The following is a 15,441-nucleotide window of genomic DNA, read 5'->3' as shown; positions in this document are numbered from 1 at the left end:
GTTCAAAGAGACTCATGTACTAACAGGGTTTGGTTTGTCGGTCACCATCGTGTAGACCAAATGTTGATTTTTGTAAGAAATGATATTGTCTTGATAAATAAAGCATTTTTATTCGTAAATAAAGTAGAATAATCACATTTATCGGCTCCATTTTTTGTACACTCCAACGTCATCGCTCATGTTAAGAAGTTGAAAGATTTCAAAAGATTTACCTATTTGAGTTTAAATGCAATTGAAAACGCTTACCCAATCGAGTTACTGATCCTAACAAGAGCACTAGCATAAAGCTAATTATGTATTCATGTATATGTATATTGTGATAATATATTTTCCGAACTTTCAATATCCAAGAGCAACATTATTAACGGGCCGTCAAGATTCACCAGATACATTATGATGTATATTATATATATTGAGTTGCTTCTCATTTCGGTTTTTTCTGAAATTATGTGCAGATAAAGCCAAAAAAGCTTGCAAAAAATTCTTGAAAAGTTTAAGCAACCTTAAGCCTGTCGGTCAACTCAAAGTCCTGCTTTTAAGGCAGGGAATTTTCCAACGTAGATCAAAGGGAACTCGAGCTCACTGCATTATTATTTTTTTTCACTACCTTTATAATGTTTCGAAAAATCTGTAATTTGATGTATGGCTTTTGTACAGTCATAAATATATTTAAAAAAATGGTGCGATTACATATTATTGGACAAAAGGATTTCTGAAGTATCATTAAACAAATTCAAGAATCATTTGTGGTACTTGAATCGAGCAGTTGCTGCAATGGCCTTTTACGACGATGTCTTGTCCGATATCATGAAAAGACATACGGTGTCTAGGCTGAGCATTATCGACGATGCTATAGAATGTCCGAAACGAGTGAAAGTATGTGACAGCAAAAGTTTAAGGGATTTAACTGTAGAGTCATTTATTTCATGTGAAACCGGCAAATTTTTCGAACGTTTTAACATCAATAATGATTTTTTAAAGAGCGATCAAACATAGTGGTCAAATAATAACAATAGTGACGAAATGGGCCTTTAGATGGTGAAAAATTTGAAAGTTGTTAACGATACTGCATAGAGAGCAATAAAATTAATACACGGGTCTAATCAAATTTTATCAAAACATAATGTCATGAAATAATGTATTTCGCTTATTGTATCCGAGTAGATGGATAAAAAAATATCCATGCTGAAGGATTTATAGAAATACGGACACTATGATTGTACCGTTGTTGTGTGATTAAAAACAATATTAAAAAAAAATGTAATTGTAAGTTCGATCATTAAAGATACCCCTGGTGATATTTAATGCAACAGTTATTCAATATATTCTCAATTTCACCGTTATATGGTGAGTATTATTCCGAAAAACTCATAAGAATATATTGAGTAGTATGAAGTTATTTATAATTTCATTTATTTCGTTAAATTATGATCACCGGCTTTGAAACACACCTTTGGCGTGCTGGGATTTCGAAAATTTTATCGCTAGATATCTCCCAAGTTTTGCGCATACTTAGGACTATAGGGAAGACTCGCACCAAATTTTAGATTTTTCAGAGCATTATCAAGGTAGGAAAAAAAATAATAATGCAGTGAAGCCAAGTTCCCATTTGAATTACCTTGGAAAATTCAGTATCTTGAAGGCAGTACTTTGAGGTGATCCATAGGTTCCAGGTAGCGCGTACTTTTTTTGAATTTTTTTAAAACTTTTTCCGCCTTTTCCACACGAAATTTCGACATCATTGTAAATCAAGACCATCTTACTACACATATATATGAGTAGTTCCATTAGTTTTCGAACAATTTCTCGGGAAGGGTCCACCGATTTTAATGAAACTCAGTAATCTTGAAGTACCTCATAAAGCATCCCCACACACCAAATTTTAGCCCTCTAGATGCCACAGATCAAGAGAAATTGTTTTTTTAAGGTGTAAAAATCACCACTTGTAGCCTATTTTCAAGAGCTTGATTCTCATAAACTTCAAACCCAACCCGAATAATTTGCATTAGATTTCTTCTATTACATCATTTAGTATGTGAAAAAACATATTATAGACTCCCAAACTATTGCTGCTTTATTTATAACAAAGTTAAACAAAATGAAAATTTCTGTGAAATGACTATTTTCAAATGGCCACAAAAAATTCAATTCTCAACCAATTTGCTTCTACAAGGTCTCATATTAAAGTTAATTTGCAACCAGGAATCGGCAATATTTCATTTCAAAGTTCATGACTTTTCAAAAATCGCTTACTTTGAAAGTAGAAGAAGCAATGAAAAAAGAAACAAGCAACTTCAATATTTAATTTGTCAATAATGATTTTCATTGGTTTTACGAATATTTAAAAAATTATAGAAAATTGCACAAGTTCGGGCCAAGAAAATCCATTTGAAAGATTGTTCTAGACATAAAACACTACACCCTCCTAAATTGAGTTGTCATAAAGGCGTACTCAGAGGTCAAAGTAAGCGATTTTTGAAAAGTCATAAATTTTGAAATGAAATATTGCCGATTCCTGGTTGCAAATTAACTTTAATGTGAGACCTTGTAGAAGCAAATTGGTTGAGAATTGAATTTTTTGTGGCCATTTGAAAATAGTCATTATACAGAAATTTTTATTTTGTTTAACTTTGTTATAAATAAAGCCTAAATAGTTTGGGAGTCTATAATATGTTTTTCCACATACTAAATGATGTAATAGACGAAATCTAATGCAAATTATTCGGGTTGAGTTTGAAGTTTATGAGAATCAAACTCTTGAAAATAGGCTAAAAATGGTGATTTTTACACCTTAAAAAAACAATTTCGCTTGACCCGAGACATCTAGAGGGCTAAAATTTAGTGTGTGGGGATACTTTATAAGGTACTTTAAGATTACTGAGTGACATTAACATCGGTGGACCCCTCCCGAGAAATTTTTCGAAAACCAATGGAACTACTTATATATATATATATATATATATATATATATATATATATATATATATATGGGGGATTCCACGCCAATTCAACCTGCGTTTTACCCTTGACCCATTAGATTTGGTGCGTAATTTTTTCTATGATTGTTCTTAGTTCAAAAGATGCTCTGTTTTTTTTTTTTTTTCTTTTGACTGAATTTGAATTTGCGACAATTTTTAGAAATAATTTTATCGACCGACCTAAATTAAAAATTTGAAAAAATTCTTAATAATCCTACGTCAGATATAAAAATTTTCAAGGTTGGACCCGGAGTGGGATGAACTTTTACCGACTTACTCCACTACACCACCTAGCCACCTGAACTTCGAATTTGCACTCTCTACCAATTTTTCTCGCGAAAAAATAATTACGACTTTTTTATATCATTTTGATGACCGGCCGGGTCCGGTCTAAATGTCTTGATACAAGAGTGTAGTGAGTTACACTTTCAAAGCCATGTAGGCATAAACTTAGGATAAGGGAGTGAATCTACATAGGTATGTGGTTATATACGCAAGGTGAAGTGTTAAATTTTCACATGTACAATGGTATATGCGTAGGGTAAGGAGTTAAATCGGCGTACCGATAAGAGCATAAACGTCACAAAGGTTGAAGATCGATAGAAGGTCATAAATCGAAGGTTGAATGTAGAAGATTATCGACACGACGGCGGCGGCGATTGCTTTATATAATACTGGGTAACGGAGACGCACGCTCACGCGCGCGAGTGGCTGCTCGTCGGCGCTGCAGCGTTGGTGACACATTTTTAGATTGGTGACCATACGACTGCGCCAATTTGCGAACTCTTAGATTTCTGCTTATTACTGTGTACGAAACACTCTATGTATTTCAAACTATTTGCATAAGAAGGTAACAGTACCCGATTGAAATTTTCAATAATTTCCATTCTGGATTCTGCAATTGACTGCACAGATTTCAACTAAGTGTCGCAAATAATTACACATATACTTTGTTCCAACTGACGCATAGGTGATTGGCAAGCTGATAGCAAGACTCCGTACATGGTCAAACTGACAGCGAGACTCCGAAAATGGAATTCTCGTATATCGTCATTTCGACGGAAGCATGGACCACCCACGTACATACGCAACTGTCAAACTGACAGCGGGACTCTGAACATGGTACATAGCCCAGCAACCAATCACAGGACGAATAAAACGACAACAATGCTCGCGAGATATATCGTGACACACCAACTTTTTAGCAGTTGATGGTACGATATATATACGAGCAAAATTACCGGTGGTCAATTATAATTTACTATTTCTTGAATATCTGGTAAACCACTGAAAGTAATGCTTATCCAATCGAGTGAGCGATCGTAGCAAGCGTACGTGCAGTAAAATCAGTTTTACTGTGCGTACTGACCCTGAACGAGCTTTAGCGAGTAAGGGTATCAAAGCTCGTTATTAATTAATTTGCTGATAAATCATTCAACATTTAACTTAAGGGAGATAATGAATGGGAAGAAATGGGCATGAGAGTTGTTCGATCTGCCTGATTCTGTGTCTCAGCATAGGAAGTTACACTTGTGACACCAAACTCACCTGCGGATGGAGTTTGCTTGGAGAGCCTTTCACCCCAGTCGTTTCTCTCGATTCTATCGGCCGGCACGGCTCTATCGCCTCTGTCACCTCTGTGATCACCGTGGCGTCGTTCCGGTGATCCACTTCTCGACTTGCTTCGCCATTCTAGCTCCCGCTCCCACCTGAGCTCCTCACAACGCTCTCCTGCAACCTTTCGAAACTATAAAATTAGAATATGGTTAACGGTCGATAGAAGGGACACCACCACATAAATGGTAATATTGATAAGCGAGGTTAAGGCCATTGAGGGTAGTAACATTGCGGAAAGATTCACACCCGGATAGAAGGTTCACGCAACAATCACACCCTGGAACAACTTCCGAATATGTCGCACCTTCTAATTTAACTTGACAATTGAGTTTAGACCTCATCTTTGATAATTCCATTGAAACTTTGACTGTCGAACCTTCAGAGTCCCTAAATTTATTGCACACATATTAACATATTTTTATGTACATATCTTTCTGCTGTAACTTGCGTAGCTGGGAGTATTTGGAAGAGTGGACGAAGGAATTGAAGTTCCAGGTGCTTTGATGAGAGAGTCTACGTTTATTCTCTTGGTACAAACTCGGTTGATTAACGAGGGCAAGAGCCAGTACCTTATCGCTCTCTAGACGAATCTGTCTGTTCTTTTTCTGCCCGCTCGTCTAGCACACCGGGCGTGCACACACACCTGCGCAACACATACGCAACCGCGCGAGGCTAGTTTGGCGTCGCTATGCTCGAGTTACTGCACTTTCTACGTTATAGAGATATCTCGCCGGCGTCGTCGCTTGAAAGGAATGCAATATTTAACTCTACCCCATCTATATATCCTTATACTTATGAAGATTTAACCCTTTACCCCATACATTCACTTTCCACGACAAGTCAATAAACGGTTGACTACGACATTTTTTAATCTCATCAAGGATTTTTTTCACGTTGGTAGAACCATTGAAAAGCTTCTAACAATTTTTTCACATTTGTTAAAATCACTTGTCTTTACCCTACGATTTTTCACAGCCATCTCAAAAACATCTAAATTGGTTTTCATGAGATGACACAAAAAATTTGCTTACCGAAATGAAACATTTTCACGCAAGATTTAGAGTGGGATCTCGATTTTTTGTATTTTTTTTATCATCTCATATTTATTTAATCACTTATTTTCATACCTGTTCAAAATATATTTTAACACGTGCCACATCTCCAATTTGATCACTGATTTTTTGAATCGTTTCTCTAGTTTTAGAACACAGAACTAAGGATTTTTTTTTTCAATTTTTTTACATTATTTTTTGAAATATTATATTTCATAAAAAGTGGAAATAAATTTGAAAAAAATCGTGAGTGTATTTCAGTACTACGAGACAATTTAAAAATCAGCAATGAAATCAGCGATGCGATATGTATTACAATTTATTTGTAACATGTTTGAAAATAGAAAAAACGATTGATGAAATAAAACAAAAAAGTTTTAAAACAGGAAAAAACGAGGTCTTACACTGAATCTTGCGTAAAAATGTTTCATTACGGAAACTAAATTTTTTTTGGTATTATAAAAATCAATTCGGGTGTTTTGAGATTGGTTAAAATAATCATATGGGAAAGATAAGTAATTCAGATATACACGGTGGTACATTTAGGTTAACACAGCAGAATGTCTCAAGAACCAGGCATTTTATAGAAACATGTTTGAAATAAAAGTTTCATGGTTCGAAGGGGGAAAAGCACTGTGCCATCGTACTTTTGATTTGGTGGAGATTTACAAGGTCATTTGGAGGTCAACATTGTTTTTTTAAATAGGGAAATGTACTTTTTTCACAGATTTGCGTTTTACACATAAAAATGAAAAACTTTTATTCCAAACTTTTTTTGTATGGTATCAATTTTTCAAGGTATCACAAAATTAATAAAATAGCTAGTAGGAAGATCTGGTGACCAAGCAGGCTAATGTATTAATCTGCCTATGTTTTTGTTTTCATTCCATGAAGGCACGAGATCTACTCTCGTATCTGTTGACATTCAATAATACAATAATTGTAGACATGTAATAAATGCCAATTTAGGAATGAGTTTCAAGAACGAGAAATGTATGACTGAGAAACTTTCCAGTATTTACCTGTACGTTATGAATACGAATTAACTTCTCTAATAACTAGTCTCATCATAATGGATTATTTAACCATCGCGGAAAAAACTGAAATGATTTGGATCTATGACGAATCCGGAAGAAACATTCATAACGCTATTACGTTGTATGCTAGCTGTTTTCAAATTGAAAAATTGATGTTGTATAAAAAAAGTTTGGAATAAAAGTTTTTCATTTTCATATGTAAAATGCAAATCTGTGAAAAAGTACATGTTCCTATTCAAAAAAACAATATTGACCTCCAAATGACCTTGTAAACCTTCACGAAATCAGAACTACGATGGCACAATGTTTTTCCCTCTTTGAACCATGAAACTTTTATTCCAAACATCTTTCTCTAAAATGGTTGGTTCTCGAGATATTCTGTTGTGTCAACTTAAATGGACTACGCTGTATAATATATGTATATACTAGGGGGGTTTCGCCCCCTGCGCGTTTCGCGCGCCAATGCCCAATTTTTGATTTGGTTGGGAGGGGGGAGGGAAGGCAGTAAAGGGTCAGATATTTGTATATATATATGTCAGATATAAAGAGTAAAATAAAGAGTTTAACACAATTTATTTAATTGTAAACCGCAAAGGCACGGAACAACACAACTTTATTCAAATTGTTTGAAAATTATTCTAAAAGAAGTAACCAAGTTAAACAAGAACAAAACAAATTCAACCAAAACAAGTTCCATCAACGTCATACAACCGGTGATCAAAATATAACAAAGACACAATATCGTGATGCGACACGGCCATACTGACTAGCACGCGTCTCGAGTGCCCGTTTTTTTCATTCTTCTAATTTATTTCTGAAACAAAAAACATCGAAGAAACCTTCATCAAATCTCGTTTGGCTTTCCTGATCATACAAGCCTGGCATCCTTGCTCAGTCAAATCCCTTGTTATCTCTACATCATGTGCGCAACCATGTGCTTTGCTTTATTTGTTTCACGACTTCTCTCAAATTCCTTATCCAAGGCACCAATAGCTCTGCAGGCATGCCTTATGCATCCATATACGTTCTAACTATTACCTTCATCCACAATAGCTCTGCAGGCATGCGTCACGCATCCGTACATGTTCTAACTATTGTCTTCATCCACAATGGCTCTGCAGGCATGCGTTACGCATCCGTACATGTTCTAACTATTGTCTTCATCCACAATAGCTCTGCAGGCATGCGTTACGCATCCGTACATGTTCTAACTATTGTTTTCATTCACAATATCTCTGCAGGCATGCGTTACGCATCCGTACATGTTCTAACTATTGTTTTCATTCACAATAGCTCTGCAGGCATGCCTTACGCATCCGTACATGTTCTAACTATTGTGACTTGCCGAATCATTCTCAAGTTACATCAAGGCTTTGGGTTCAAGGATTCTGGGTGATCAAGTCCAGCGAGCCTTGAAAGCCAAAGTCGCACTCTCGAAGTGAAACAGCGATAGCCAACAGAGTCTCATGCTCTCTTCGGATTTCTTTAAGTAAATCCGGCTAAACCAATTAACAGAGTCCCCTGCTCTCTTCGGATTTCTACTTCCAAATCCGGCTCAACCAGAATCATGTTTCTGCAAATTATCGCTACATTTGTTTTCAACAACCGATTGTATTAACCCACAAGGGTTCATGGTTCATCTCAGCAAAACATGTTTGCATTCATAACTTTGTGCACTACAACATTTTTTTTTTCTCTTTCAAACAAACAAGTCACTTCGGAACTTTGTTCTGACCTTCTTCACTTTCTGCGACACAGCTGTCCTGACTCGCGCCATATCCAGGAGCTGCGATCAGTTTATCGTGAGACACCTTAACGCTATTACGACCTCTAAATCCAGAAGAGCCTATTTTTTTAACTAAATACCTATCATTCGGAAGCTCCATGACAACTTCCAAAGGACCGCGATATTTTGCATCTAACTTTGTCTTAATTCTATCGTTGTTTCTAACCATAACAAAATCTCCAATTTTAAATGGTTTAACTGGTTTATTCGTTTTATCAAACCGTTCTTTGTCTTTTATGGCTTTTGCTGTAATGCTACTTGTAGCCTCTGACCTGAGCTGTGTTAAATTTACATTGTCAGTCTTTACACACCTATGCTTCACACGTCCTATATCTATTGAATTTATTTTTGTGCCAAACAAAATTTCAGCGGGACTTTTTCCTAACGTTTTCTGAACAGTTGAATTTATTGCAAGCTGTACTTTACCTAACTCGGACTGCCATTGTTTCCCCTGAGCTTTGCATACTGATAACATATTCCTGATGGTTGACATAACTCTTTCAATTTGACCGTTAGCTCTAGGCGTTCCTGAAGCTATGAAGTGAACCACAATATTCTTTTCATCGCAGTATTTCTTAAACCGTGCATTTGTAAATCCTGAACCTTGATCGCAAATGATTCGTCTCGGAGCTCCAAAAATAAACGAATGTTTTTCCAACTGATTGATTGCTGTTTCTGTATCCAAACAACTTATCAAATTTCGCGTAACAAATTTCGTAAATCCATCTATAATTACAAAAACATACTCTTTCTTGTCAGAAGGACCTGATAATTTTCCGGATATATCTATGTGGATTGTATACCACGGAATATCTTGTTTTTCTATAGGATGCAGCTGAGCTTGTGTCGGTCTTGACACCGATTTACAAGTTTGGCACAGAATACAATTTTCAACGAATCTCTTAACACGCTTTGACATTTGAGGAAACCAATACAGCTCGTACAACTTATCTAAAGTTTTTTCCCAGCCCAAATGGCAGATATTCTCATGTACGTGATGTATCAGTGACCACACCATCAGTCTCGGCACTACAGGTAACGTTATCTGTTTCGATTTTCTGTTTATCGTCCGCATCAAAATTTTGTCTCTAATTGAATATGTTTTTGCTCTCTCTGATCCTTCTATTACCTCACGGTACAAAGTTTTTATTTCGTCATCTTTCTGCTGAGCTACCATCAACCAGTCATCAGCTAATTCAATTATTTTATTCAAATCTTTCTTAACTATTTTGAGTACACTTTTTTTTGTAACTGGATTTCTTGACAAAAAGTCCGCATGCTTCATTCGTTCACCCGCGCGATATTCTATTTCGAATTCAAATGACTGCAAATATGCCCACCAGCGATAAACTCGTGGAGTAAGATCTTTTTTAAGGCTTGCGGCTTTAAGCGAATTACAGTCAGTCACAACTAAAAATTTACGTCCTACTAAATATTGTCTAAAATGTTTTATTGCGTTAACAACTGCAAGAGTCTCAAGTTCGTAAGAATGGTAACGAGTTTCAGCGTCTATGGTACGTTTGCTATAATAAGCGACGGGATGTTTTTCTTTTTCAACACATTGTAACAATACGGCACCATACCCGAGAGCACTAGCATCGGTATGTAGTTCGATTGGAAGATTAGGGTCGAAAATTCTCAGTAACGGTTCTGATGTTAAATAACTGACAAGCTTGGCCCTGGCGTCAGTGTGTTCGTCTGTCCATGTAATCGTTTTGGAACTACCTGCTGTAAGTTTGTATAAAGGAGCAGCCACTTGTGAAAATCTCGGTATAAATCTACGAAAATAGGATGCTAACCCTAACAATTGCCTTACCTGGGTCCGTGTCTTAGGAATAGGTGATTGTACCAGGGCTTCGATTTTTCGAAGGTTGGGCCTCAACTCTCCATGTGACCCAGTGTACCCCAGATAATCAATTTTTGTTTTCAAAAATTTACATTTTTTTAAATTAAATGAAAATCCTTTCTCCGCAAGTTTCGCCATCACGACTGCCAACCTATCCAAAACTTCCTGTGCAGTTCTACCGGGTATAAGAACATCATCCAAATAAACAATCGCAAAAGAATATCTCAATTCACCCAAAGCGTTATTGATTGCTCTCTGATATACGGCAGGTGCATTCATTAGCCCGAATGGCATTGTTAAATATTCAAACTGTCCGTCCGGTGTAATAAAAGCAAGCTTTTCTATTGAATTTTCTTTTACAGGTATCTGATGAAAGCCTGCCGTCATATCTAATGACGAGAAATAGTACGCACCGCACAGTCGATCTAATTGATCTTGAATCAACGGTAGCGGATAACGATCTGCTACTGTATTGGCGTTTAACTCCCGAAAATCCACACACAATCTATCTGATCCATCCTTTTTCTTAACTGAGATAATTGGACTAGAAAACGGACTCCTGCTTTCTCGAACGATTCCTGCCTCAAGCATTTTATTTACCATATGTCTAACACTCTCACGCTCTAAAATTCCTAGCTTATAAGGTCTTCGCTGTACAATTTTATTTTCATCTTTCAGTCTAATCTCAAAGCTGCCAGATGTTACACGAATCCTAGGAGTATCAACACTCATATGTTCCGCGTGCAGTCTTAACAATTTCAAAAGTGATTCTCTCATCTCTTCCACATCGCAATCTACAGTATCAAAATTAGTAGTTGCAACACACGCACCAACAAACTTGTGTAATTTTGCAAATTTAACTATGGTTCCATCTAATGTGACTGAGATACCATTTGCTAATAATTCTTTACCCAGAATTATTTTTGTGGACAAACTTTCGTCCGGTACTACATATAAATCAATTTCAACATTGATGCTATTCAACTCTGCACACACTGAGATCATCTCACGGCAATCCACATACCCATTTCCTAAGCCCCTCAAACGCATACAAACGACTTGTCTTTTACCAGGCAACCTCTCCGCCAAACTCTCTGTTACAAGAGAACAGTCCGAACCAGAGTCAACGATGAACGTCAACACCTTACCGTCAGCAAGCTTCAGAGTATTCTCAGTGGAGGTAGAATGACAAAGCCTTACTACCTTCTCGTTCTTCTTAGGGCAACTCGGGGCAATGTGTCCCTCTTCCTTACAGTTGTAGCAGGTTATCGGCTTCTTTGACCCCAAACCTCTACCGTCCAGTTCCTTGATGACCCGTGAGTAACTGCCACGCTGTGTCTGCAGAGCTGATCGACATTCGGCCTTCCGATGTCCTTTTCTTCCACAATTGTAGCACTCGATGTCAAAACGGTGCGACTTACCATCTCGCGACGCCAAAGTCTTAGTATGTGGACCAGGGGCTCTGGAGGATGCACGCGGTTGATGGAAGTCGGTCGTTCGTCCATCAAGGTACGCCATCGCTTCTTGTAGGCTTTTAGGAGATTCTCGCACAAAGATGTTGCGAACAAATCTATTTTGCGCCGAATAGGATAATCCCGTAAGTTGAGCTGCAGTCTCGTCCACCGTTTTTCTCTCGTTGAGCCACGCTTTTAATTTTCTCCCTTTCTTCATAAAATTTTCGAGTGTAAACTCTGCGTTTTCCATCCAAATCGTGTGCAGCTCCGACGCAACGTTCTTATTTTTCGCATACGCACTTAAAAACTCAGAACGTATTTCTACCCAGCTTTTTCCTGAGGGATCCATACCAGTGAACCACTGTGCCGCTTCGTCTTTAAATGCTTTCGCCAAATGCTGGACAATTTCATAATCATCAGGATTATAACGGCGAATCCACTCGTCAACCATTTTCACCCAACCAGTCGCGTCAGTCGTTTTCGGATCAAATTTGATGAGATCCATCGGAACACGTTCTCGTCTGGAAAGCAGTGCAAGCAGTCGCAGATTTTCCTCCTCCAATCTTGCCTGACGTTTTCTGTGCCTACGTCTTCCGTGCTTCCTTCTTCGCAAATCATCGGAATGTTCAGATTCTGATAACGTCGGGGATCGGTGATTTCTTTTTCGGTTTCGAGAAGTTTCTACTATGCCTGTGTCACTCTTTGCACTTCTCCTCACACTTTCTTCTACATCTTCTGCCACACTGAAATCTTCCTCGTTTTCCATCTCTATCTCGAAAATTTACTGAGTTTTTTAATACTTCTACACGCTCAAACGTTCTTTATCCCACTTCTGATGTCAGATAGAAAGAGTAAAATAAAGAGTTTAACACAATTTATTTAATTGTAAACCGCAAAGGCACGGAACAACACAACTTTATTCAAATTGTTTGAAAATTATTCTAAAAGAAGTAACCAAGTTAAACAAGAACAAAACAAATTCAACCAAAACAAGTTCCATCAACGTCATACAACCGGTGATCAAAATATAACAAAGACACAATATCGTGATGCGACATATATATAATTATTTAACTCTATAGGTATAAGGGTATATATCGGGTGAAAGGTTCAATTCCTGATTCTAAGATGCATGTATATTATATATGTGTGGTTTAAAGGGTTGAATTTGTAAGGGTATGAGAGCATACATGTGAGGTAAAGGGATATATCTGTAAAGGTGTCAACGCATATATCTGGGGAAAAGAGTTAGATCTGTAAAGAATGGGGGCACATATATAGTTCGAGGTTAAATCTGTCCAGGTATAAGGACATATATGTGGGTTCGAGGTTAAGTCTGTCAATATCTGAGTGCATATAGGTGGGGTCGAGATTAAATTTTCTTGACTCGGCGGCGGCGGCAATATCTATATATAATATAGTACAACGCTGTTAGTGTTGCTTCATTTCCTGTTTTCAAAGCTCACTTTTCCTTATCTTCCTGAAAACCTATTTGCTGTTGGTTTTCTGTATGAATTGATAATCGTGTAACAGAATGTGGGAAATGTGTAACTGTTCTATTCTCCATGCAGCCTTCGCAGGAGTATGAAGAAATTTCATAATTTCGTCGTGAGTTTCTTCTTAAATCGAACTTTCATCTCTGTGTGTGTTATCTAATGTTTTTTTTTTCACTTTTGTGTTCTCTTCACTTATTTTCAAGTATGCTTTATCTGACCCTTTGTGTAAATACTGGAAAAGATATTTAATACTATGGATTGACGCACAGTAATATACACAAATATGGTATTCAAACGTCAACAACAATACAGGATTGTATGGGATGGTCATAGAATCATCTACTCTAATATAACTTTCTCCCACCTTTGTCTTACAAACATAATTTTTATCGCTATTATCTCTGCGTCTGTATTTTGGATATCCATAATTTTCAAACACTGTACGATCACAGAATTCTTTTGGAAATTTTTTGGAACAAATTTTCTTATCGACATGTAACATATGTTTCGTAACTAATGATTTTAAACTTTCATTATCCTCGTGAATTTCAGCACTAATATGTTTGTCCATATCTTCAGGTGTTATATTAATTTGTTCTTATAATTTAATACAGATAATATGTATGCATGAGGCAAACCTCTGTTTTGAAACTCAATCGTATCAACAATAGATAAGACCTCTCCAAATATTTCTTCACTCATTATAAAAGTAATAATCGTCCGCAATTTCACATGAAATAGCCGGACAGTTATGTTTGGAATGTCATTGCATGAAGTTCCGCGAGGAAAACTCCTAAGTATCTTTTGAGTACTGGCCAATCAGGGTTGCAAGTAACCATCTAAAATAAATCTAGTCTTCCAATTTCGTGAACCATAGTCATAGCATCTTGATAATTTTGGTGTATATGTCTTGGGCTACCGATATATGTAGATGGTAAGATGAACAAATTTCCCAATCGCTCTTTACGTTCAAAATCACTTGAATCATTTGACGCACTATGTGCTACACTGGTGGCACCACCCTCCAGTCATTTTTGTCATAATACTTCTTCATGCCGAACAAGTCACACGGTTAGAGTGAAGTATATATTTTTCATCCTATACATCCATCGAATTTCTGCTTCCGATTGTTCAGTTATGGGAAAACACAAAAGAAAATCATCCTCTCACGATAAAGAAAACGAGAAACTATGAGAAAGCTGAAAAAACTGGAGGAAAAGCTGTTGCGCCAGTCTGTCTCAGCGCAGCGCGGGCCGCCTGACGCTAACGACGCTGCGACCAACAAAGAACTACAGAATTGTTTAGATTACAGAATTATTCAAAGACAGTTCAAATGGAATGAAAAGGTAAGCAATTTATGGATACCGGTGGAATCCTGACTCTAAAAGTTTGGAGGTGGGAGTTGGGGTCATGCAAGAGATGACACACTAACCTACATATACGACGATTGACCTTATTCGTGAAATAAGGCAATGATCGATCTCTACCACAGTTGAGCTTACCCGGGAGGTAAGACAGGACCGAAGTGATGTACTTGATACATAACTTAAATAAATAAATTTAAAAAAAAAGAGCTTGAAAAATAGGTTATACATTGTCGTTTATTTTGCCGTCTCATAGAACCACCAGCACCAATGGAACGTATTCTAACAGAAATATTCTTTTCGACGAACCTCGACCATTATCAAAGCCCGGAAACCGAGCAAAGCAATTTAGTGTTGTCAACACACATTACTTCACGCTGGAACAGCTGGCTTAAGATAGGACAACAAAAGGAGGTTAAAGCAATCTACTGAAAAAATGTCCTCGTAGAGGAGAATGTATTTTAGAGTCACCGAAGCTCAACCCTGAGGTGGCAGTTTCCCTCTCCGAAAGCTCACCAGAGCGAGATAAGTACATGTCCATTTCTCAAAATCTTGTCGGTTCTGCACTCTTGGCATCAGTCTTAGTTATTAAGCTATTCATGATGCAAAAGAAGAAGGAAGACCCTGAGAAGGTGCTAGAACATCTATGGGAAGTCTCCCAGCTATTGCCAGAGGTATACTATGGACAGGCAAAGTCTCGTAAAGCCTGCATTATGCCTAACTTGGAGAAGCTGATCGTCTTGGTTTCAGATGAAATTGAAACAGATAGCTTGTTATTTGGTGAGAAATTGGGACACAAGATTAAAGAGGC

At 37.3% G+C, this 15,441-nt stretch overlaps 1 protein-coding gene across 1 annotated transcript in view; it reads right to left on the bottom strand.

Annotated features, from left to right (window-relative positions):
* LOC124186843 (regulating synaptic membrane exocytosis protein 1) overlaps positions 1–15,441 on the bottom strand; it is a 1,552,625-nt gene that overhangs the window by 759,490 nt on the left and 777,694 nt on the right. Inside the window, exon 7 of the mRNA XM_046578894.1 lies at positions 4,527–4,725. Within this exon, the coding sequence (XP_046434850.1) occupies positions 4,527–4,725 (199 nt within the window). The remainder of the gene's footprint in view (positions 1–4,526; positions 4,726–15,441) is intronic.

This window comes from Neodiprion fabricii, chromosome 7 (assembly GCF_021155785.1).
Source record: "Neodiprion fabricii isolate iyNeoFabr1 chromosome 7, iyNeoFabr1.1, whole genome shotgun sequence".
Taxonomy (NCBI): Eukaryota; Metazoa; Arthropoda; class Insecta; order Hymenoptera; family Diprionidae; genus Neodiprion; species Neodiprion fabricii.
The sequence above is the reverse complement of the archived record's forward strand: the minus strand, read 5'-3'. Positions and strand labels throughout refer to the sequence as shown.